The sequence below is a fragment of the Notolepis coatsorum genome (assembly GCF_963971535.1).
Source record: "Notolepis coatsorum genome assembly, chromosome: 3".
Taxonomy (NCBI): Eukaryota; Metazoa; Chordata; class Actinopteri; order Aulopiformes; family Paralepididae; genus Notolepis; species Notolepis coatsorum.
The window spans coordinates 15,421,478-15,448,062 of record NC_140167.1 but is presented as its reverse complement, the minus strand read 5'-3'; the positions used below and the strand labels follow the sequence as shown (position 1 = coordinate 15,448,062).

Sequence of the window (26,585 nt, the reverse complement as noted above, 5' to 3'; positions counted from 1 at the left end):
TACGAGAGAGAGAGACAGACAGACAGATACGAGAGAGACAGAGAGAGAGAGAGACAGACAGACAGACAGATACGAGAGAGAGAGAGAGAGAGACAGATACGAGAGAGAGAGACAGACAGATACGAGAGAGAAAGACAGACAGAGAGACAGACAGACAGACAGACAGACAGACAGACAGACAGACAGACAGATACGAGAGAGAGAGAGAGAGAGAGAGAGAGAAAGAGACAGAGAGAGAGAGACGTGAACAGATGTTACAGGGCGGAGCTAGGGGTGGGCCCGGGTGCACACACTCGACACCAAGGCCCACCCAATCAGAGGGCAACTAAATGAGAAGCCGACATGGAGTCAAAGCTGGATTACCCAGCTTGTAGGCTACCTGCCACTGAATACTCCTTCAGTTATCTTTGACTATGTGACCAAGAAAATAAATAAAACATTAGGCTTCTAGTTTTTAAACTAGATTTTTTTTAGTGGCAGTGTATTCCACAAATGCCAGCAGCCTGCAAATGTCATCAAAACATTCCGGTTAGACGGAAGAAAGTGGCTCCCGCATAATTTGCAAACTATTTATTTATTTATTTGACAAGCGACATGCTGCAAGTCACCGTTTAAACTTTAAGACTAAAACATACTGTAGGCGAGTTTGCATTTCGGAGCCTATTGTATGATTGGTCTTGGAAGGAATGGGCCGTCCTGATTTTCTCGGATATGGATCAGCTAACCTGGAGTTTTAAGATAGGCTAGGCTATGCTAGGCTAGTGGTCCGTATCCGCTTCCATTAATTTGTGCTAAGCTAGGCTAGCTAGCAGCCGGATAGCTTTCTACTGAACACTTGATATCCCATCTTCTTGTCCGACTCTGGAGAAGATGGTAAGCACATTTCCCATAATGTAAGACTCTTACCTCTAGACCAACATGTACCCTGCCAGCCTAGGATCAAATCCTGCCAAAAAAACATCTCTCCTGTGTTTCCCCGTCTCCCTCTAACGCTGGGGTCCCATTATCGATGATAATCTCTCTCCCTCATTTCGTTCCCGTTTAGCGAAATTGGGAGGCGTGCTCCATTCGTTAAAATGTAACAAAAACATCATTGCATCGCTGATACTGTGCATGCGACGGTACATCTGCTCTGGGACTGGGGGGGGGGGGGGGGGGGGGGGGGAGAAAGGTGAAGACTAGTCACAGGGGAATTAATTCGCTCTGGCTGCTCTCAACTGCTCCTCACTCTTCCCAATAGACGATGAATGAAAACTTTCCGGTTGTCAACAGTCAGGGACCCTAGCGTCAGCCGTCAAGCTGTCTCAGCGAGGAAACAAAAAGACACACGGAGATGTCACAGATGTGACGCATCCTCGCGTGTATTCGCTTGTCAAGTCTGACGCCACGTGTTACGAAGGATCAGATTAAACCGAATATATATATTTATTGATTGATATATATTGCATAATATTTGTATATCGTCTGATATCCCTTGTGTATTCTTTGTACATATACACGGAATATCCCTTTAACCTAGTACAGACCATAATATTTCGTTCTCCTATTGGACAGCGTTCCCTTAGGCGCCACTGCCATACCCCCAAGGTCTAGTTCAAAGTCACCGCCGAAGACATGCCTGCACATGAACGGCTCTGCGCAAGAATACGAGACAGGAATAAGGCTGGTACTAGTTTGTTCGCCTAACGTATAAATATGGCGCAGGTGAATACAGAAGTAGTTCGAGTTACCCAAGTGAAGCCTCACCCACGATACAACGTGCGGTGAAGTAGGCCCCAAATAGAGCATTGAGACCGCGTGCGAACTGATAACTGAAGTATCAGAGTTTAACGCTGTACCGTCGAGTTCGACCTATTCTATTAATTCAGTAATAGTCTATTTATGTATAGTGTATCGTGCGGCTACCGTTCTACAGTGACCAGCATCACCAACGTTTCCTCGCACCAGCTAGTGTGCTTATCCAGGCTGGGCAGCTTACCCTGGCGCCTTCACCCGAGGAGCCCTAGACGAGGACCGTGTGGACATGTACACTGGATAACCTACCCGACGACTACATAGCCCTTTTCGGCTGGATTATATTTGCTTTGGTCCTGTAACTGATGGAGCGGAGAATCGTCTACACCCACAATTGTGTGGGATTTACCCTGTGAGGAGCATCGTCGAGCCCGCCTCTAGGACGCCCGAGGCTGGCTAGCTTTCTTCAATGCGGAGCTGCATACCGGAGAATAGCTGCTGCTTTCGTCTGCCGATCAAGAGAGTAATGTACCGTCTCCCGTAGCAGGAGCTTATTGAGTCCCCGTTGATCCAGACTTTGCTACCGACATTTCCTCTCCCCTTGCTGGCCTACAACCGGAGGGACCCTACCAGTATCTCCCGCTGCCTTACTAGTGTACCATAGATATAATTCCTAAGATACAGGTGGTATTCATTATCTCCTGCGTAATATGATAATGGACTTACGTTATTGATTTACTCACGCACATTCTTTCGCCTTATAAGCGCGACCCTACGTAAAGTATTGTTATATACTATCATTGCTGCTAATAAATATTATTAAACCCAGTTTTGTGTGGAACCGTGTTATTGTGGAGGTGTTCATATCATATACCTGTGTACTGTATGGCCAGTAGTAATGTACATAAGACAGTAGTGGTTTAATGATACCATACTTATTAATACAGTCAGGGAATTGTACCCCTCAGTTACACCACGCGTGATGTATATTCATGTCCGGGGCCAAACGCTCCGCTTCAGACAGCGGGAGACACTAGGAGCTAGGGGTGGGGGGAAAAATCGATACGTAGCAGTATCGCGATACTTTGCGTGGCGATACTGTATCGATACAGGGACGCCAAGTATCGATATTTAATTATTCATTAAAATAAATATATATATATATATATTTTTTTTTTGTATAAGGAAGTTGCATTGTTCATTTCAATACCTGTAATAGTACAGTAGTCCACACACACGTGTGCATTCAGTTAAGTTGGAATATGACTGTAATACAAACAGTTCAGTTTGTCAGGTACATGCAACACAGATTACAGTGTTGACATCTGTCTGTTTGAGAAAATACCATGTTCTGCAATACAAATGATTGAAGTGAGATGAACAGACTGCTTTATTTTATTAGGTAAAACATGTTGACAGTTTTACTTTTTTTCTTCATATTCTTTTTTTTCTTCTTTTTTAAACATACACATAAACATAACATAAAATTAGATATTCAAGCATTAATTAACAGTACACATCCAATGAAATCACCATTTAAATAAATGTATTATACGAGATATACACCTAATACCCTACACACATGCTCTCGCTCGCTCCCCCCCCCGGACCCCCACTTGGATAATCCATCCATTATCATTCGCTCCTAACCAGGCACTACAGTTCATATGCTAGCTTTTATTCTCTCCACCACTTCTAAGTTTTACTTTGCAGTTGAAAAAAAGGTAATAAATAAAATTATCAAAAAAAAAATTAAAAATAATTCGCAATACTCAGCGTATCGCGATATATTTAGTATCACAATACTATCGTATCGTGATGCAAGTATCACGATAGTATCGTATCGTGAGGTCTCTGGCGATTCCCACCCCTATAGGAGCTCAGACCAAAAACAGTTTTTACGACTCGGATCTATTAAAACAACAAGGGACACGGCACTGAGGCGTGTTGAAAAGACCAGAGCCTCGCAGGAAACAGTTTATTGGAAGGTCGATACGTCACGACTTAACAACAACCGAATTGAACGCAAAGTGTCATGCCTTTGAGCCGCCCCTAGGGGCAGTGTGTCTAACCGTGAGTGAATTACTGACTGAATTACTGACTGACTGAGTTAGTGACACTGCCAGTCTGTGAGCTGCTTTGCATCTGACCACTCCCCTTTATAAAAAGAAAACATTACATTTTGTCTCGGATCTAAAAATATAGATTAAAATCTATCGTCATCATACAGCACAACTACAGTACAACTAAAAGAAGTTTGGCATCCAACCAGAGTGCAAAGTGCAACAGTGATATACAAGGTACAGGTTATTAAACTAGGTAGAAAATATATAAATTAGTACTACTGAATATAGTGCTAATCAGATGTATGTACAGAGCTGTAGTATTAATATGTACAGTGATACAGGTATAAAGACACTATAGTAGTAAGTAGGGATGCTCGATATTGGCTTTTTTACCGATACCGATATTGTCCAACTCTTAATTTCCGATACCGATATCAACCGATACAGATATATGCAGGGTTCCCCCCCCCCAAAAAACTGAATAATTTCAGGTAATTAACATTACATATGTCTTGTTGTGGAATTAACATAACATTATGCATACTTTTGACAATAAATAAAATCAGAATTTGTTCTTACTTGCTTGCCTGGGTAAATAAAGGTTATAGAAATGTAAAAAAAATTATAATAATAATTTTGTTTGAAAACCGATAGATATTTTCCGATATCACATTTTAATGCCAATATCGTCGATAATATCGGACATCCCTAGTAGTAAGTCATACTGGCCAGCAGCGTAACTAGTAAGAGTAGGTAAGGGATATGTACAGATATAGTATCTACAGATATGTAAAAAGGATTATATGCAGGTATGTACAGACAGACGTGCATATATATATATGGTAAGAATAAATATATATATATACAGTATATTCAGCATTATTGTACATGCTATCCTAGTCGTTACCTACTATATGAATCACAGACCGCCGGCGCCTTTATCGTACCTTTTTCCTCTCCTGCTCCTGGTCGCTGAGCTGGCTGCTCCTCCCGGGGTGGATGGTGGACTTGAGCTTCTCCAGGCCGCTGGCCAGTACCGACCGTCCCTCCGGCCGCTTCTCCTCACCCAGCATGGCAGTGGTCAGCGGCTTGACCGGGTGGGGGCTGGGAGGAGCACATGGCGGGTGTTAGCGACAGACGGAAGCGGACAAGAGAACACACTAAGCCTTCAAACAAACACCACACTAACTAAGCCTTCAGAACTAGAACACACTAACAGCCTTCAGACAGAGAACACACTAACTAAGCCTTCAGAACGAGAACACACTAACAGCCTTCAGAACTAGAACACACCAACTATAAGCCTTCAGACAGAGAACACACTAACTAAGCCTTCAGAACTAGAACACACTAACTAAGCCTTCAGACAGAGAACACACTAACTAAGCCTTCAGACAGAAAACACACTAACTAAGCCTTCAGACAGAAAACACACTAACTAAGCCCTCAGACAGAGAACACACTAACTAAGCCTTCAGACAGAGAACACACTAACTAAGCCTTCAGAACTAGAACACACTAACTAAGCCTTCAGACAGAGAACACACTAACTAAGCCCTCAGACAGAGAACACACTAACTAAGCCCTCAGACAGAGAACACACTAACTAAGCCTTCAGAACGAGAACACACTAACTAAGCCTTCAGAACTAGAACACACTAACTAAGCCCTCAGACAGAGAACACACTAACTAAGCCTTCAGACAGAGAACACACTAACTAAGCCTTCAGACAGAAAACACACTAACTAAGCCCTCAGACAGAGAACACACTAACTAAGCCTTCAGACAGAGAACACACTAACTAAGCCTTCAGACAGAGAACACACTAACTAAGCCTTCAGACAGAGAACACACTAACTAAGCCTTCAGAACTAGAACACACTAACTAAGTATTCAGACAGAAAACACACTAACTAAGCCCTCAGACAGAGAACACACTAACTAAGCCTTCAGACAGAGAACACACTAACTAAGCCTTCAGACAGAGAACACACTAACTAAGCCTTCAGAACTAGAACACACTAACTAAGTATTCAGACAGAAAACACACTAACTAAGCCCTCAGACAGAGAACACACTAACTAAGCCTTCAGACAGAGAACACACTAACTAAGCCTTCAGACAGAGAACACACTAACTAAGCCTTCAGACAGAGAACACACTAACTAAGCCTTCAGACAGAGAACACACTAACTAAGCCCTCAGACAGAGAACACACTAACTAAGCCTTCAGACAGAGAACACACTAACTAAGCCTTCAGACAGAGAACACACTAACTAAGCCTTCAGACAGAGAACACACTAACTAAGCCTTCAGACAGAGAACACACTAACTAAGCCTTCAGACAGAGAACACACTAACTAAGCCTTCAGAACGAGAACACACTAACTAAGCCTTCAGAACGAGAACACACCAACTAAGCCTTCAGAACTAGAACACACTAACTAAGCCTTCAGAACTAGAACACACTAACTAAGCCTTCAGAACTAGAACACACTAACTAAGCCTTCAGAACGAGAACACACTAACTAAGCCTTCAGAACTAGAACACACTAACTAAGCCTTCAGAACTAGAACACACTAACTAAGCCTTCAGAACTAGAACACACTAACTAAGCCTTCAGAACTAGAACACACTAACTAAGCCTTCTGACAGAAAACACACTAACTAAGCCTTCAGAACTAGAACACACTAACTAAGCCTTCTGACAGAAAACACACTAACTAAGCCTTCAGACAGAAAACACACTAACTAAGCCTTCAGACAGAGAACACACTAACTAAGCCTTCAGACAGAGAACACACTAACTAAGCCTTCAGACAGAGAACACACTAACTAAGCCTTCAGAACTAGAACACACTAACTAAGCCTTCTGACAGAAAACACACTAACTAAGCCTTCAGACAGAAAACACACTAACTAAGCCTTCAGACAGAGAACACACTAACTAAGCCTTCAGACAGAGAACACACTAACTATAAGCCTTCAGAACGAGAACACACTAACTAAGCCTTCAGACAGAGAACACACTAACTAAGCCTTCAGACAGAGAACACACTAACTAAGCCTTCAGACAGAGAACACACTAACTAAGCCTTCAGAACTAGAACACACTAACTAAGCCTTCAGACAGAGAACACACTAACTAAGCCTTCAGACAGAGAACACACTAACTACGCCCTCAGACAGAGAACACACTAACTAAGCCTTCAGACAGAGAACACACTAACTAAGCCTTCAGAACGAGGAGCACCTACAAGTCTGTTTTAAAGTATTTTCATGGCGTCTTTAATTATTATTTAGTAGAATCAAGCCAAATAATTTGGAGTGGTAATGTTATACATCACCCAAGAGGACACATTTATGGAATGTTTAGAATGCACAAACTCACAAGTAAATGAGTTTGAATAAGACCACCCGTGATGTCATCAGGGACATTGAATCCTTGTGTTAATTACAGCTCTAAATAATTTCATGGAGCTGTAATTAACACGACACAAGGATTCAATGTCCCCGATGACATCACTGGTGGCCACGTTCAAACGCATGTACTCTACTCTCAATAACTGTCAAACTAAATTAAAGTGTTTTTGGATGCGTGTGAGTTTAACAATGAATATACACAACTAACGGTCAATGCGATTTGAACACATTACTTATCTGAAAAGGTATAAAACAAACTTAAGATATATAGCTCCTTGTCTGAAGGATTAAAATACCCCATCTATTATACCAGCAGCACCTCAGTGCAGATTATTTCCATTACACTGGATCACCCATTTCAACCACAGAGTCCACTGGATTAGGAGAGATTAGGAGAAAGAAGGAAGAGGTTAAAGACTCCCCATAAAAAAAAAAAAAAGTGAATAATAACAATTAAAAAAAAAGAAATGTTAAAACCGAAATCATTAATTACACACAAGTTCATGCAATCAAACACATGAAATTGCGTTAAGTGCGTTATTACCCGGAGGTGAGAAGGGAGAAATGAGGGGTAATGTTATCATTGACACACAGACAACGCCCTTTCACTGGTTCTGTTGTAATAGCCTAGCTCCTCGTTGAGATGTTGGCAGGTTCTGCGGCTGTGTGAGAACGCTGGCTGCCCCCACGGGGAGGCGGGTGGTAGGAGTAGGGGGAAATAATAACTGCTAATTGGGCTGGGCCTCTCGTTTCCCCTCTGGTCACAGAGGTAGGACACACACAGACACCTGCAGGGAAGTGTGTGTGCGTGTTTGTGTGTGTGTGCGTGTGCATGTGCATGTACATAGGAGGTGGGCAGGGAGGTGTGTGTGTGTGTGAGAGGAGAGATGAAGAGAAATGGTCACACCACAAAAGAAGGAGAAACCCCTCGAGAGGCAGAAACACAGAGGCAGGAAGCCAGGGGGAAGCAGAGCAGCAAGAGGGAGGCTGACCACCACAGAAGAAGACAGTGGAAAATGCTGGAAGTGGGAAAAGTTCACCAACCAGTGAGCATGTGCAACCTCACCTGTTCTGCTGATTGGCTGCTTGCGGCGGCTGCTGCTGCTGCTGCTGTGTCTCCTTGGTGGGCAAACCTGCATGCGGTGCATCAGAGCCTGGCTTTGCAGAGCAGAGAAGGGCAGTAGCCGCGGCCGCGCCGGGCGGCAAACTCACCGCGGCGGCGGCGGAGGGGGGGGGGGGGAAGGAGCAGAGAGCTAGTAAGGGGGAGCTACCGTCAGCGGTTATAGAGGGAGTGGAGGAGGTCAGGAGGAGGAGGAGAGGAAGGTCATGCCGGGCAGAGGAGGAGGAGGAGCCCCGGTTCACGCAGGGGTCGCTCCCGAAGGAGGCGGCGAGGTCCTCGAAGCTGGCCACCATTGTGCCCTCGGAGAGGGAGCGCTGCAGTGGGGGGGGCAAGTCCTCCGGTGGGACGTGCCGGTTCGCCCCGACGCCCCCCGCGCCGGTGATCAGGTCGTCGGATTTAGAGTTTACGTGGTGAGAGTCGGTAAGTGTGTCGGGTGTCATTTGTAAACAGAGGTCGTCACCGATCACGCACCTTGGTTCAAGTAGTGCCGTCGTCATCACACTCGTCACACCGGACTGGAAAAACTCACTCTGGTCGTTGGTCCGATTGGATGGTGGCCTGCAAGCGTTAGCGAACCCTTCCAAGCTAAAAGTGTCTACACCGTCAGGTTTCGCGCACTGAAACTCACCCATCTCATCATCATCATCATCATAGGTCTCTCCTTCACATAGTGTCGAGGTCGCGGAGAGCAGCATGCCCGCCTGTCGATTGGGCGCCATTCCCTCCGAGCATTTGGAGGATTGGAGAGACGTGCAGGTTTGGTACTGCTGCGAGTCGATGCTCACGTACAGGCTGTGGCAGAGGCTGCCGGCGCTGCGGTCAGACGCCCCCCCCGCAGGCGGCAGGGCGTCATCGAAGCACGGGATTGGGCTGAGGTTGGCGCTTATGTTACTGATGTTGAGGAAGTCATTCATGAGCCCGGCTGGTTTGGGAGAAGGAGCCCCGCTGACGTCCTGCTTTCCCGAGCTACTTGCGTCCGCGGGCGATTCTAACAAGGAGGAGTCACCGGGAGAGGAGGTCACGATGCAGAACGTTGGGTGTTTCGGACTATTTTCATCATCGAGAATGGCGGGGATATCTGCCTCTGTGCGGGCGTTTACCGTTTTAATGGAATCATCTACCTCGTCGGAAGAATCCACCGGAGATTCTTTGAGGTCACGGGAGCGTTCTTCTCCATCCTCTTTGTCTGATCGTAAGGAGACGGAGGGTTTTGTCTGTAGGTCACGACACAGGACGCCAGGTAGACTCTGTGACCGAATAAGAGCGCCATCATCGGTTGCAACCCCCTTCACAGTGACACTGGGAAGCTGCGGAGGGGTCGTCGTCGTCGTCGTCGTCAGTGTTGATGAATGATGCGGCCTCTCTGGGCTTTTGGATTCTCCCCGAGCGACATCATCTAAAGACGGAGCATCCGGCTTCTCAATAACGGTGTCCCGAGTTCCGGAACGTTCTAGAATTTCTACCTCCGACGGCTGGAAATGTTCTCCAATTCCTACCTCCGAATTTTCTCGAAGCTCTACCTCTGTGTGTTCTAGAATTTCTATCTCGGAATGTCTTCGAACTTCTACCTCAGAATGTCCTCGGATTTCTACCACAGACGAGTTCTCGACGGGGTCAAGTATGCAGCAGTCGACGTCCTGCACATCCTCGTACGAGGAAACGGAGAACCTTTCAGAATAAGGGGACAGACTGGGGGAACTGCCCACGCCTGAAGAACCGGGGTTTGGAGGATCGCTCTTGTCCAGCTTTAAGCCCGAACACGGCGACAAGGTGCTGTGTACGTGGTAACAGTCGTGACAGAAGGCGTTGTTGTGAGTGTTAGTGGTTACACCGGTAATGTTAGCAGTGTTGTTAGGTAGCTTAGTTTCAAGACAAACATTCAGGTCCTGTGAGTTAACATCAGAATCAACAGGGGCAGCTAACACTTCGCAGTCACCTTCAAGGTCTTTATGAGGCGGGACGGAGTTGATGGAATGTGCAAAACTGATCGGGGTTCCTGCGCAGAAGTGATTCACCCGACTGCCGATTTCATTAGACAACTCGACGCCGGTGTGTGAAGAAGGGACATCTAAAGTGGGGGGATGCAGTGCGTGATTAACATTGGTGTTCTGGTTAGAGTCCGTAGTCGATAGCGACGCTGCCTCGTCATCGCGCTGCTCCAGGGGAGGGCCGTCGTCTGTGGCGTTCTGCCACGGCGTGCGTTCTAAAACCGGGACCTCGGGGGACTGCAGCCTGCCCGCTGCAAACGCCTCGAACGAGTCGTCCCACTCAGCGTCCGTTTCCAAGGTCCCGCCGGACTCAAACGTGTTCTCTTCTGGAGGAATCGGGGGAAGGGGACGTCGCTTAACACCGGCCACAACGGAGCCCTCCGCAGGGTCGGGGCGACCCGACAGCGGGGAGATCGGAGCTATTGGGGGCCGGGAGCTGGAAAGATACGGCAGAGGAGGTAGCTCAGGTTTTAGGGCTTGGTTTGTTAGCGTTCCCCCATAGAAGGGGTTACTCTGGCAGAGGGAGAAGAAGGGGTTGCCGGGGGACATGGGAGGCGGGGCGGGTTGCGTGGGGGAGAAAGGGTTAGTGTGGTGCATCGGAGAACTTAAAGCGCCCGAATCTACAGGGGGACCAGGGGGACCCCAGGGGAGGCGACCCAGTGGGAGGGGCGGGAGGGGAGGGAGGTGGGGGTCTGTGCTGGATTCTAGCTTAGTAGGTGACATCACCAGGCTGTGAAAGGAAGGAACACAGTCCTCTAGATTAGTGTGGATCGGTCACACGGCTAAACCCAAGGCCTTCATTTAGAAGGGAGAACCGGTAATGCCGTCGAACAGCCGCCTCTAGGCAGAAGAGCCCCCGTATTGGTGTTGCACTTTGTTGTCATTTTACTTTTGTTTTGGTCTGATGTGTGGTTTGTCTGGTGGGGATAGGGAGGGGAGGGGCTGCTACTGCCGGCCACACCTCAGGTTCTACAAAAGAATTTAACAAAGTGCAATACTAAGGCGGACTCTTTTGCTGTCTGACAGCGTTACAGATTCTGCCTTTAAATTAAAATTTAAAAATTTAAGAAAAGTAAAACAGACTGTGGTCCTGACTTCAGTATCAGCTATTTTCATAAAATATTTATGAAATATTTTCAGAAAATAGCAAGAGCAACAGTGAGCAGTGTGAAACAGCAAGAACACCAGAACACCAGTTTAACATATCAATACCTGAAAACATAATATCCCAAATGTAGTGTCACGGTCTGCCGAATAAAATACATCACAGAAGCTATACTTTCAGTTCTTCCAAAATGTCACCCAGTCCCAGTTTTTGTTGTAACTTTCCATTCAAAAGCAATTTTTTTCCTGGTTCTAAGTAGATATAGAATTTCTATTGTAAATTCATCCATTTACTAATAGTCATTACTATTAGTCACAAATGCAGTTTGAAGACATTTGTTTTCCTACCAATTGTTTTTCACACCCATGGTATATTTTCCTACTTGTGGGTTATTTTTGTAATCATAGCGATTCATCGATCGACCACCACAACAACCCAATGACCTTTTTTGGACTGAGCTTTCCTGTATATTTTTGTGCCGGAACTGCAACTATGGATTAATAATTCTGTATATAATGTCTATTATATCCCTGTGATAGTTTCATATTTTCCAAAAAGGTCAACGAGGTAAATGTGTAGCAAAAAAAAAAAAAAAAGGATGATGATGCAACTGTACAGAGTGATTGCGTGGCACTGCCCCGTGCCAACTTGGCACCTCTCCCAAGGTTCTGGGAGTATTGAGGGGAAAAGGTGGGTGCTATGGAAACGTATAGCAGTAGACCTAGTATTCAATACACTCCCATCCAGAATAGCTGACCTTGGTTATATAACCACATTAATCTGTCCCTGTGCAAACATTGTGTTTCCCCGTCATCATTATATTACAACCCCCCCCCCCCCCCCCTACAAATTTCACGGACACCTGAATTAAACGATGTAAAAAAAAAAGAACTGGACTGGGATTCATAGTGCAGAAGAAAACACACCCGATATAAATAGTGAGTGACGCGAGAGAACAAGTCAAGCGCAGCGAGCGGCTTCAGCCAGACGGCGACCCAGATAACGACCCCCACCAGGAAGTGTGAGAGAGAGCGTGTCACAAGTGATCATCACAGAAGAAAAACTTTCATTTCCATTTTAACACACGTTACAAAATGCGGATTGCAAAACACACCTGTAAAGAGAACAAATACTGTTAACAATCAAGCTCTCATAATAATCCTCTTTCAATGTCAAATCCTCAATAATATAATTTTTTTATTAAATCATTATTGACCCACATTATGGAGTGGGCTCGACTTGAGGGTTTGAGCGTTTCCGGAGCAAATTTCACGGGCAGCAGCACCCACCACCCCTATCTGCATTGCAGATGCCTCCTGTAACCAGAGCCCATGAGAGAGGGGCAGGGGCTGAGGGAGGAAGTGTTACACATGGCAGCCCGAGATGCCCCCCCCCCCCCCCCCCCGCTAGCAGACATGCTGGTACAACACTAGCCTGCACATCAAAAAACACAAACACTTTTGATGTCACATTTCTAGCCCAACAAAGCGGGGACTAGCTATACGGGTCGCATGCAATTAGATGCCCAAATAGGAGGCAAATGATGTGGGACGGGCTAAACAAGGCGAGCGATAGCGTCTCCGCTGGCTCGCCAGGTATGCCGAGCACCCCCCCCCCCCCCCCGGTGCTCCCCGAGGGCTCACTGCATCCATATTTTATAGGGACACGACAACCCACCATGTGATTAATGTATAAACACAGAGTGAGCTCATCAGAACGGGGTCACCGGTGTTATTGCTCCGCGGTCTCACCTGGGTTTGCTGTTGGAGTCCTTCAAGCCGAACCATCCCTTGTGTTTCTCCTCGGTGGCAGCGGGGGCCTGTTCAGACTCATCCCTGGCCCGACTCTGTCCCTTCCCCCCCGCAGACTCGCTCGTTCTCCCGTGAGAGAACAAGTTCCTCCTCTGCTTCTTCCCGTGGTTGTCTGGTTCCACCGCCGAGGCCCGGGGAGGAGCCGCCGCCAGCGCCAGCCTCTCCTCCTCCTCCTCCTCCTCGTCCCCCAGCATGGGGCCGCTCTGTTCCAGGGCCGCCGCTATGGCCGCCTTCTCCTCCTCGCCGGCCTTGTCGAAGGACCAGCGGCGGCCGTCTCCGGCGGGGCCCTTGGGCAGCACCGGGGCTCGCGGGCTGAGGTTCTGCAGGGACACGGACAGTGGCAGGGGCTTCTGCAGCTGCCCCAGGCCCAGTAGGCCCGCGGGGTTTCCCGAGCCGGGGTCCAGGGGCTGGACGCTGTAAGCGTGGCCTCCGTTTACGCACACGGTGCGTTGAGGCACAGCGATGGTGATCTCACCGGCCTCGTCGCCAAAGTCACACTCGTCGGGGGACAACTTGGGCGACGTGTCGGCCGTGTGCGCTGTTGAGAAGGGGAGCAGAAACACAATTAAATGCAGGGAGAGAGAGAGAGAGAGAGAGAGAGAGAAAGGTGGTTTTAGGTAATAGAGAGAAGACAAGGTGGTTTTAAGTAAGAGAGAGAGAGAGACAGGGAGATGGTTTTACGAAGTCGCTGATATCGCAGGCGCGATCAATGGGGAGCGGCCGGGGATTCAGGTCCTATTTGTCGAGTTTTGGGCGGAAGGACAGCATCTTTTCAGGCCTTATATGGAAGACCTACCACTACCAGCACACCAAGTATTAGTCCGCAGGACTCAGAGGAACTATATAAATGGCCCGCCGACACGACGGGCGGGTTTTTTTGTAGATTTTCCCCAGAGCGTTCGGTCATAGAATACATTTCTGCTGGGATTCAGCGTGTGCTCTTGCATTTCGAAACTACCGTGTAAGTACTGTTTATACTAATTTGTTGGACTTATTATAGCATTCGTTAACGTTTAGTGTTTGTGAGATGTTTTTCCAGAGACTCTGGTCATATTTTCCAACCAAAAAGCTTGTTTTGAAAAAGTGCCGATGTGTGCTACTAACTTCACCCAGGCTGCGGTGCGTTAGCTGCTGAGCTAACGCATGGCTAAACGTGAACACAATTATATATATATTGAAATTCTTTTATTGGGAAAACCACATTGAGATACAGTATCTCGTTTTCGAGAGGGTCCCACAATTGACGTATTTATTTCGCAAATGCAGTGTTTTCAAATAGCCACATTGCTGTATTTAGTGTATTCATTAGTGGCTCATATTCGTATATAACATATTTCATTTTATCAACCTAGAATTGACGACAAGGCCTGTTGCTTGACGCTAGCGCCCATGCTAGCATTGGCTAATAACATACAGCCGAGAACCATCGAGAGCCAGGAAGAGCCACGGTACTTCTCTACCCAGGAAATATGGTTCTATTGCGGCAGAGAGTATGGAGGAAGACAAGGCTCTATGAAGAGAATGGGGTAAGTTTGAAGACATTTTTAACACAAACATGAACGTTTTATAATTTCCATCACAATATGTAATTTTTTTTTTAATTTGTTTGAATCGAATCTAGTTTCATTAATTAATTCATATCTTTTGAACAATAGATGCTATTTCTAATCTGTCAGCTGCTCTATATTTCCAACAAGATTGTCTACATTCCATTCATAACACATACATCTGATATAAGCAAGGAAAGTGCTTGAAAATTAATTTGTATCTTCAAAGTTTAATTTCAACAAGTTCAAGTAAGTACAACTACATATGAACCATAATAATAAAAATTATGATGATAATCATACACTTATTTTATATCATTGGAAAGCCCTAGTTGTTAGCTTCAAAATGGTACCAAATATGAGGTATAATAGGTGAAATACCCAGTAACTAATAATCTATCACAAACCAATGCAAGTTCAAGTTCAAACTGATTTCCTAAAGAGAGAGAGAGAGAGAGAGAGAGAGAGAGAGAGAGAGAGAGAGAGAGGTGGTGCAGGAAGTTAAGGTGCATATCATGTGATCACAATGTCGTACTAGGTTTGAATCCAGCCTTGTTTCATGTCACCCCACTTCTCTCTCTCTCTCCCTCTCCCTCATGTTCCCACACTCTTAACTGTACCATCTAATAAAAACCACAAACAACACCCAAAAAGAAAGAAACCGCCTGCTGGCCTCTCACCGGGGCTGTCCGCCGTCAGGTTGCTGCTGTTGCTGGGCGAGTTGGACAGGTCGGAGACCACCACGCTGATGCCGGCGGTGGGGCTCAGGCTGCCGCCGCGCGACGACGACTCGCTGCTCTCCGAGCCCAGCGACGTGCTGGAGCGCGTGTCCGACGACTTCCGCAGCTTCCCGCGCAGGAAGAAGTTCCTCATCTTGCTCCGGCGCGCCTCCCCGCCCTCGTCGTCCTCGTACTCCTCCTCGCCGCCGCCGTCGCTCGGCAGACGGTTGCGCACGCGGTCCACCCCCGCCCCGTAGCCGGCCGGCTCGATGGCGCAGACGGCCTCCTCCTCGCAGCGCTTCTTGCCCCGGATGCGCTCCTTCAGCTTGCTGAACGTGGAGTGGCCCTTGTCCTTCATGGCCAGGTCGTACATGCTGGCCGTCAGGTTGTTGCGGGTGAACTGGACGGTCACCTGGATGTCCCCGCGCTCCTTCTCCTTCTTCCCCGTCTTGGAGTTCAGCCGGTACCACCTGGAAGACAAGAGAGACACGTTTTTATTAGGGATGTGAGATATTGGCTTTTTTTTACCGATATACCGATATTCTCTTAACTCTAAATTTCCGATACCGATATCAACCGATACCGATATATGCAGGGTTTCCCCCCCAAAAAACGGAATAATTTCAGGTAATTAACATTACATATCTATTGGAATTAACAACATTGTGCATACTTTTGACAATAAATAAAATAGGAATTTGTTCTTACTTGCTTGCCTGGGTAAATAAAGGTGAAAAAAATGTAAAAAAATATATATATATCGGCCGATAATATCGGAAGGCCGATAATATCGGACAATCCCTAGTTTTTATCCAAAGCCAGATTGTGAACAACAAAAAATGGAAAATTTCAACAACTTTCATTATCCAAAGCACTCTACAATTTGTTCCTCACATTCACCCATTCACTCACACCGACGGCGGAAGCAACCATGCAAGGTGCCAACCTGCTCATCGGGAGCAATTAAAAGTGTCTTGCTCACGCTGCCCACTGCCCGGGAGGAGCAGGAATAAAACCAGGAACCTCCGGATTATCAGACGACTGCTCTACCTCCCGAGCCACTGTCGCCCCAACAAGTCACCAGGAGGGGTGCATCTCTGGCAGCTAAGGGTCAGTAGTATTGTTCGTCAAATAGAATCGAGCTAGAGTGCATAGTAGTATAGACAGTTGCTCAGGAGGTAGAGCAGTAGTCTGTTAATCGGAAGGTTCCCGGTTCGATTCCTGCTCTTCCCAGGCAGTGTGTCGAGGTGTCCTTGAGCAAGACACCTAACCCCCCAATTTCTCCCGATGAGCAGGTTGGCACCTTGCATGGCCGCCTCCGCTGTTGGTGTGTGAATGTGTGAGTGAATGGGTGAATGTGAGAAACAAATTGTAACGCGATTTGGATAAAAGCACTATATAAATGCATCATTTACCATTTATATTAGCATGATAGGAAGAAGGTATAAGTACAGTAGCATAGTAGTAAAGGTACATAATGGTAGAAAGACTAAGAAATACAGTAAGAAAGACACACAAGATATACACACCTTCAACTCTGTGTCACAATCATAGTTGAAGTGCAATACGTACTGAAGAATATTTAGTAAAAAGGAAAAAGAAAAAAAGTCCAGATGAATGTTGAATTATTGAGTTAAGCTTCGACACGTGCAGTCAAGTGAAGATTCCGGCGAGTGACACATGAACTCAATCAAAATAATAACAAGCTACCACCGCCCCGTCGCCCCGTGATCCTGCATGGAATTATGATGAATTACTGTGGTTTTCAAATCAACACACAGTAGGTTGGGTCAGGGAAAATACTGTGAATGACCCCATTGTTGGTGTGAACAAGGTTAATCTGTCCTCACAAAGGGAAGAAGCGTGTGTGTGTGTGTGTGTGTGTGTGTGTGTGTTGAGGGGGTCAGTCTACGTCCTACTAAACGGATACCCCCAGACTATGGGAGTGTGGCCAAATATCCCATAATTCCTTGGGGGGGGGCCTCTTTGTTTTTGTCTACAGACATGGCAGGCCGAAGAGCTACGATGAGGTAAAACAATGACCCTCATCTCTGCCTCAACAATGAGTGGCCTAGATACCGCTGGCGGGAAAAACAAAGGCCCACAACAACGGTGGATTCCTTTATAGCACTATCGCAGGACCTTAGCATGTCTTACCATGCTTTTTGTAAACGTTGTGTACATTATACCTGTTATGTCTTATTACTTGTATTATTGCACAAATGTCTTATTCTCATTCCTATTCTTATTACTTGCATTGTTGCACAATCGCTGCGGGCATGACCCCCCCGCATTTCACTGTATGCTCGTATGCCGTGACAAATAAAACTCTCGACTTGACTTGACTAGGTTAAACAGAAATGAGCAATTCTCAAAACAGCGTCAGAACTAGCCGAGCACATAATGACTCAAGTCTCGTCTGGCGAGATATGACTGGCAGAAACACCCCCCCCCCCCGAAATAAAAACATCCCGTTGACACAAAAAACGTATTTTAAGCAAATTTTGAGTCTTTAAGGTCTTATTTTCAGAAAACAGAAGTGAAAACTAATCCGCCAGTGGGGTGAGAAAAATTTACTCGTTCCGATCCGACTGAACGATTCAAGAAATCTGTTGGCAATATCTTGAAGTCGGTTCAGTTTTCTCACTTCCGTTTCAAGATAATTCAGCGCGTTTTAAAGAAAAGCCTTTAAAACATGCAAATTTATCTTGGGAGCACACCCCCACACTAGCAGAGTTTTGCACTTGTTTTAAGATTTTAAGACTCGATATGAAGATTAAACTTCTTGTTAAAATATGTGTGCCAACGAATAATAATAAACGGCACAGGATGGAAGGCGGCTTATTGTAACAAGACGGATCTCTCTCACCTCTCAAAGACAAGAGGGAACCTGCGTCTTAACAGCCCCCCCCCCCCCCCCCCCCCCCCATTTCCTGTCTTCTATTTATCTGCTTCCTGCGACACCGAACCATTACATCACACTGACATCGCACTCTCCACAGTGGTTCATGCGGATGCATTTTCAGTACAATATCTAGGCCAAATGTCATACTGATTTTCTGATATGAGGATCGAAGAGTCCTGCATGTATAACAAATGCGCATGTTGGTGAATTTATGACTGTGTGCCATTATTACTATCAATGTAATAATTGTGGAATATTACTATAATGAGCTGTATGTGTATGAACCAAGCATCCTTTGTGAAGCACTTTGGTTGACAAGTGTCATGTTTAAATGTGCTATATAAATAAATTTGATTGATTGATTTCCTATGGTGTTTTAATTGTTACGCACCCACACTCTGGGACACTGATTATAATTTATATGTATTGTATTATTTTATAAAAGGGGTAGCTCAAAGTGAGCAATGGTTCATAGCCATCATCCATGGTATAGTGTGTATACCCACATCTATGATTCTAATTCCTTTTCACAAGTCATTATCACTCCGTATCTGAGGGGGGGAAACGTTAGCCTTGTTAAATGAGACGGTCTGGTCTACGGAGGAGAGTGGGGCGCTGATGCATGCCCAGTTAAAAAGGAAGAATCCTCTTGGTGCCAAGATCGGGGAAGAGTCACTTCACGTCGGGCCGAACTGCACCGCCTTAGCTGTGATATAATAACCATATATCATGGCCCGTCATGAGCTATTGCTCAAGTATTACGTGATTAGCCACGAGGAGGACAGCGGAGGCAGTCGGTCACGTCACCTCCACACGCACAGATCATCGACTTACACACCAGCATACAGTGGCATCAATTCATTATCAAATACCCTGTAAATGTGATTTGCAACAGTTAACAACAAACTCGAGAAGGCTATTCTGATGGTAATTTCAGCACTGCCACACGACATCAGAGGAGTTAAGATGTAAACCTTTGCAACACAAAAGCACGACATCAGAGGAGTTAAGAAGATGTAAACCTTTGTAACACAAACACAAAAGCACGACGAGTTAAATGTAAAGTGAGCCGACGGGTGCTGACATTTGTATTGATTTGCTACTGTAACTGTAAGGTATTATGATGATGCAGGGCTGGACAACTAATAGTACAGTAGTACTGGAGGGTGTGGAAACTTGGTTGGTTGATTGGTCAATCATATTCCACTAACCGACCAAGAGAGTGACCTATAGAGCTGCTGGTCGCAGCTACAAAGTTTCTGTGGAATCTCTCATCAGAAAATGTAAATAAAGTACTAATCGACCACAGTAAAAAAAAAAAAAAAAAGCTTAGGCTATATAATGTATAATGTTATAGTAATATATTTAGCTCTTGTATAAGTAATACATTTATTTACGTTTTGTATCGGTAAAAGTCCAAAACAAACAAGACAGGGAGCAATACTATGATGATGCCTGGTCGATTTTAACATTTAATGGTTCTGGTTAAGATATAAAGTTAGTGTTAGGGTTAGGCGGTTATGGTTAGTTTATGGTAACAGCGTGGTTATGGTTAGGGTTTGGGGCGAGGCCATCAGAAAAGTGTGTCTCTGTAATCTTGAGGTAAAGGCACCCGCCGTCCATGTGAGCGCCCTGGGGTTTGTTCCCCAGCAGAGGAGCTCAAACATTTTCTGAAAAACGTTAAAAAGGCAAAAGAAATTGAATATGTAATATATGTACTTATTTGACTAATACGTAACATTTTCGTAAAAATGTCAATCAATATATGGCTATAACTTAGCGTAGAATATGTACCTTTTTCCTGTGGTGCATTAGTACTTTATGTACATGAAATGTATAGATGTAGCAGTACTGTCTATCTGTATGTCGTGTATATCATATTATGTTATGATGGATTGAAAATGGGGGACCCTGATGTAAACAAGACGAAAGTCTTTCTCTGGTCTGCATCCCCTTAACAATTGTGTGTATTGAGCTGTACTGTATTGTACCCATTCTGCAATCTGTTAATAAAAGTTTTCAATCAATCGGGCGGCTACGTGGCGTAGTGGGCAAGGCGCTCGCCACGAATGACGGAGACGCTGGGCTTGCCTGTTCGAGCCCAGCGCTCCACATTGCTTTCAGTTTAGCTGGTCGTTCATACTAATACACATTGGCCGTATTAGGGGGTGGGAAACTGATAGGTGGGGATCGGGCGTTGTGGACAGCGACTCCTACAGGTCGGTTGGTGCGCCTGCGCAGTAGAATCAGGAAGTGTCGGGGGCAGCGTGAGCCTCCCACGCGTTACTCCTCGCCACTGAGAGATCGAGCTGCGCAGGTGAAAAGATGCGACTGCTGTTACCTCAAGTACCGGAGGGGACTTGTGCTATGTATGACTTAGTCCACATTGCAGCCGGCTTGTGGGAGGCAAGAAACAGCGTTCGTGACAGGGGAGGGTTGAATTGGATGATACGAAATTGGGATGGGAGAAAATATAGAAAATGGGAGAAAAAGTGGATACAAAAAAAAAAGTTTTCAATCAATCAATCACATATTGTAAGCGAGGTCAGGCTGGTGCCTGGTGGTGGAACATGAATGTAGGCCAGGGCTCCTCTCCAGCACCACAACCACGAGAATGAGATGACACACATTTTTAGCAAACATCGCAGCCTCCTACAATTTGGAAAATGCACTACTAGCCCACATTGCGATTTCAATAACATTTTGATTAAGGAGGACGTTGTATTGACTGAGGCCTCTTAGGATGTCGCGCGAACAAGGAAAACAAAAACTAATCTAAACGATAATACCGCCAGAGGAAGCCAAAACATACGACCCTGAAGATGGCAGGATAGGAGGTCAAACCACAGAGACGTTCAAAGGGAAATTAAAGAGGACATGAGAGTGAGACACTGATGTGTGATGAGACGTCAGAGTAGAGAGACGCCTACAACACAAACTGCACCAGTCTCTTGTGCCTCGTTTCCATTAGCTCTGTTCAGCCTGGCTGGGGCTAGTCGTGGTCTAGCATGGTATGGTTGGGTTGGGTTTGTGTCTCCCATTGCATTTCTTGTAAACTCTCCGGGTTGCTGAGCAACCTTTCAAAAGATTTACACCACCAACTGTGGTGCGCAAGCTAAACGACGTATACCGGTCCCAGCCGGCTCTGGACGGGGGGGGGCGACAGTGGCTCAGGAGGCAGAGCTGGCCCTCTGGTGATCGGAAGATTCCCAGTTTGGTTCAGTCTCCTCCCGGCAGCGTGTCGAAGTGTCCTTGAGCAAGACACTTAACCCCCAACTGCTACCGATGAGCAGGTTGGCACTTTGCAGGGTTGGCTCCGCCGTCGGTGGTACCATTGTGTCCAGATTGTGAAAGGTGTCCAGCCAGGTTGTAAATATAATAGAGAGACGCTCACCGTGTACCAGACAGGCCACGACACGGCTAAACCCTGGCTAGTGGAGACGAGGCATAACAAAAACCAGAAGCACCACCTTTTTTTTTTTTTTTTTCCTTCTGGCTCAGGATCACCGTATTACCGTATAGGACATGGAGAAAAAGAACACAAGTCATTACGCATGACATTATGTAATAATCATCATCCTGCCTTGGTCTCTCAAGTCAGCCAAGAACAATGCCAGAGAAAACAATTAGAGAAGGACGTTCCACGGTGACTGAGAGCAACGCAAATAAATAGCAGGCAGAGCCCAGAGTACAGGAATGATGAGCCTTTTTATACCTCAATGGGAAACAATAAGCATATAAAAACAGCATACCCTTCTAATTACAAGAGACTGTAATGGAAATAGAATGAACGACACTCCCATGCAGTGATTTAGTGGCCACGCTCGCATGCAAGCTGCACCCAGTCTGAGCTGCTACCTATTGTATGTAGCAAGCATGATTTAACACCACGCCTGATCCACTGCCCATCTAGCCAACACGAGTCTGAGGTAGTAAAGAATGTAGCGTTGCTAGTCGTTTTGTGTGTGAAGACAATATATAATATAGTGGAATTTGGAATTTACTAAAAAAGGAGGTCAGGATTATTCTAGTTCATTTGAGGCGTTTTGTTTACGCGAGAGATCCTTTCGTTCTGAATACGATTAAAAAATAGTCCCGTAACTGGAATATCGGGCTGTCAACATAGTACATTTACATTTAGCTGATGCTTTTATCCAAAGCGACTTGCAAGTTCTGTACAACAAGTCAGCAGGAAGAGTTGTACCCTGACAGCTAAGGGTCAATAAGATTGTTCGTCAAACAGTGTCGAACTTGAGTGCGACAGTCCTGAGTGCATATAGTAGTATAGAATATAGTAATATAGACATTGTAGGTAGTAGTATAGGCATGGTGGATTCCTTAGTAGCAAAGTGCAATAGTAAAATACTTTTTTCAAATGATGAAAACAATCAGAACGTCACAAAAGGTTGTGAAAAGCCCCCCTCGCTCCAGTGTCTCTGCCCTTTTCGCTTGAAGACATCTAGAATATGAACGCAAACAACAACATCTCAAAGGCCCAGTAGGTGTGTGTGTGTGTGTGTGGGGTCACGTTTCCCTCCACCGCTCCAACAATAGTATCTCCCCTCCTCTCTGCCAAACCCAGGCAACTCCCTGTGGCGTAGGTGGGGTTCACATTCCAATCCATGACATGGAACGAGGGAGGAGTGCAGTTTTCTTTTCTTTTTTTTAGTACTAAAACTTCATCACTCACCCACTGTATTATAAGGTTTACCCGCGATGAATGGTAAATAAAATAAATTATTAAAAATATATATTTTATCCAAAGCACTTGTTCCTCACATTTTACCCATTCACTCACACGCCAATGGCGGAGGCGACCATGCAAGGTGCCGGCCTGCTCATAGGACACATCGACACGCTGCCCGGGAGAAGCGGGAATCGAACCGGGAACCTTCCGACTACCAGACTACCTCCTGAGTCACTGTCGCCCCACTGTTGAGTCCATGCAAAGGTTATATTGGTATAGTTTTACAATATCATCATCAATACTCTTTTTCTCATCTTCTTTTTTGTGCGATTAGTAAGAGATTTGCAGTAAGAGTATTGCCTGTATAGAATTTGAAATAAAAACTGGATAATATTTGTCTATTGAATAATGGAAATTATGTTCTACAATGTATTTTAAAATATTTTATATTCTATTCATTTTTGGGCTTTCTGTATTTTTCACCCATCCGTCGTTATGTCAATTCCCTTCCTGGTCGTTGCGTGCATTGCCCCACTGTCGGCCTAGGGAGGGTGTAGAACTACCACATGCCTCCTCCGATACATGTGGGGTCGCCAGCCGCTTCTTTTCACCCGACAGTAAGGAGTTTCACTGGGGGAACGTAACGCGTGCAGAGGTTCACGCTATTTCCCCCAGATCCCCTCCCTGCTGAACAGGCGCCCCAACCGACGAGTAGGAGTCGCAGTTTACAACGACCAGGACACACAAACCCCACCGGCTTCCAACCCGCTAACACTGCCAATTTTGTTAGTAGGGACGACTGACCAAGCCGTAGGTACAATGCTGACTGACTACAATGTCTTTTTTTTGTGATGAAATTGCAAAGGAGAAGCTTAGGTAATAATACAGGCATGGTATATTTCTTATTATGCACTCTTGACTGCTACTAAGGAATCTACCTTGCCATTATTACCTACTATGCTAAATTATGCAGAGGTCTGTAGCGCTCAAGTTCAACACTGTTTGACAAACTAAAAACGTCATCTAAATGACTACATGTAAATGTAAATGAGGAGACCATGGAAAGCTGTCCCTTTGCAATTTCATCACAAAAAAAGACATCATATAACATAATTTCAAAGAAACAAGATAAATATTGTGATATTGTTTTTGCAATATTGCACCACCCTACTGTCCTGTCCTGTGACTATAATAGAGGCCTATTCACGGAATGTATAGAATGCTCGGTTGCCATGTGTTGATATACGAGAAATATATCAAATTTTTTTTTTTATAAATTGGTGTCTTACTACTGGATCTTGTAAACAAGTCACAGTGGAACAACAATATCACGCTTTCCAAATATTTGACCTTCTCTAAAACTGCTGGAAGAAAAAGAACGACACAAACATTCCGTGCGAGGCCTCTATTCAGAAAGCGTGTCTCAAAGGAAACTTAAGGGAAATGCCACCCATTTTAAGAATTCACACATGTTCTTCCTGTGCCCTGGGACAGTTCAGTCAGCATTTGTGAACACGCACCGCTCTCTCCTAAAGCTAGAGATCAGAGAGAGAAAACCACCAATCGGTGTCAAATCCGGATGTAAAACCTCCAGAAACTAATGGTGCTCTGACTTTACGAGTCCATAAACATGTTTATGTGAGCTCTTGCACCCAAATGAGGTTTCTATTCTGGCAATCCTAGAATATAAACCTCATTTGGGTGCAAGAGCTCATGCAAAAATGTTATGGCCACCCAAAATCAGAGCCCCATTCATCTTACGTCCCAGTGACATCACCAATTGGAGGGTTCTCTCTCCGATTTTTTGATTTTCTGAGAGTGGTGGTGCGTGTTCACAAATACTGACTGAACTGTCCCAGGGGCACAGGCCGAACATTATGTGATTTTAAAAACCGGTGGTATTCCTCTTTAAAAAAGGTGGTGTAAAATGGTACTTTCTTTGTTAAAATAAGTGGTCTAAAATAATAGCTCTACATTCTGACAGCCATCACAGAGTGTCTGGTCAGTAACCTGGGTCTCTTCAGTCCCTCCACTCTGCAGTAAACAGGAAATACATCGTCTGGTATCCCGTTTACGTTTACATTTGGTCATTTAGCCGACGCTTTTATCCAAAGCGACTTACTTCTGTAACAGGTCAGCAGGAAGGGTACAACTCGGCAGCTAAGGGTAAGTACCATTTTCAACTGTGTTGAAACTTGGGTGCTACAGTCTTGAGTGCATATAGTAGTAAAGACTATTAGCACAGTAGGTAGTAGTAGTATAGGAAAGGTAGATTATTTAGTAGCCAAGTGCATGAATGGTATCCTGTTCCCACTTCATCCTATCAGGAGAGAGAACTCAACACCGCAAAAATGGTCCGACAATTTTTTATTTTTTTACGTGCTTGAAACAAGTAAAATAATCTGCCAGCAAATGGCTTGGCGAGATTTCTTGAAATAATTTTAAATATCTAGGGTTCTCTCTCCTGATTGGATAACATGAGAACGGGATACCAGAAAATGTATTTCCCGTTTACTGCAGAGCGGAGGGACTGGGGAGACCCATGTCACTGACCAGACACTCTACATCAGTGATGGCTGTCGGAATGTAGAGCTACTTAACACTTATTTTAACAACAAAAAATACCACTTACAGCACCTTTAAGCCATCAGACCTCTTGTTGTCACTCAATAAGCAGCTCAGGTAAACAGTAAACACGCGGCTGGCTGGGTGTGAACGATCTGGTCGTTTCCACAACAGACTGCTCTGGTCACGACGACGAGGAGGAGGAGAACATGTGGGCCACAGCCTCTGCTGACGGCAGGCCTTTTAACAGCTATTCTCTTACCACGGTATGTGTCTTTGGTTTTGTATACAGCGTATAAATAAAAAGGTTTACGAGTCCATTTGTGGCACCGACACTTTGAGGGCCATGTGACACTGGGGGGGGGGGGGGGGGGGCCTCTGAAGCACACGATCTGAACGCAACCAAACCATGCAGGAGGTCTAATTAAAAAGTAAACTGCAGTAGAGGCCAGAATGAGCAGACTACACTTGTCCTGGCTGCAGAAGTTCAAACTTGCTCTGCTTTACAGAAAAGGGGTTTAAAGAATTGCAGTAACTACAAAATCACTGGAGAGTCAAAGAACTTTAAAGCTATTGCTGCAGTTAAAATGCGTCTGCAGGGCAGTATACTTAAAGGAGCACCTCACCAAAAAAAAACAATGCAGATTTATTTTGCACATAATCTCACACACATCCAATGAAAGACAGTTTTGCACACATTCATTTAGTTTGAGAGTTATTGAGAATAAACGAGTTTGAATATGGCCACCGGTGATGTCATCAGGGACAATTTAATCCTTGTGTTGTGTTAATTACAGCTCAATGAAATTAGGTAGCAATCCCTATAAGACAAGCTAATGCTATGTTTCTCCGTTTCATGGAGCTATAATTAACACAACACAAGGATCCAATGTCCCTGATGACATCACTGGT

At 45.3% G+C, this 26,585-nt stretch overlaps 1 protein-coding gene across 2 annotated transcripts in view; it reads right to left on the bottom strand.

The window, feature by feature from the left end:
• Positions 1 to 26,585, bottom strand: part of rab11fip5a (RAB11 family interacting protein 5a (class I)) — a 60,956-nt gene that overhangs the window by 2,650 nt on the left and 31,721 nt on the right. Inside the window, exons 2-5 of one of the 2 annotated variants that reach the window (XM_084310903.1) lie at positions 15,478 to 15,986; positions 13,191 to 13,788; positions 8,293 to 11,064; positions 4,748 to 4,904 (exon numbers count right to left, since the gene is read on the bottom strand). In XM_084310903.1, the coding sequence (XP_084167029.1) occupies positions 4,748 to 4,904; positions 8,293 to 11,064; positions 13,191 to 13,788; positions 15,478 to 15,986 (4,036 nt within the window). The remainder of the gene's footprint in view (positions 1 to 4,747; positions 4,905 to 8,292; positions 11,065 to 13,190; positions 13,789 to 15,477; positions 15,987 to 26,585) is intronic. The other variant, XM_084310904.1, reaches the window with a different exon arrangement.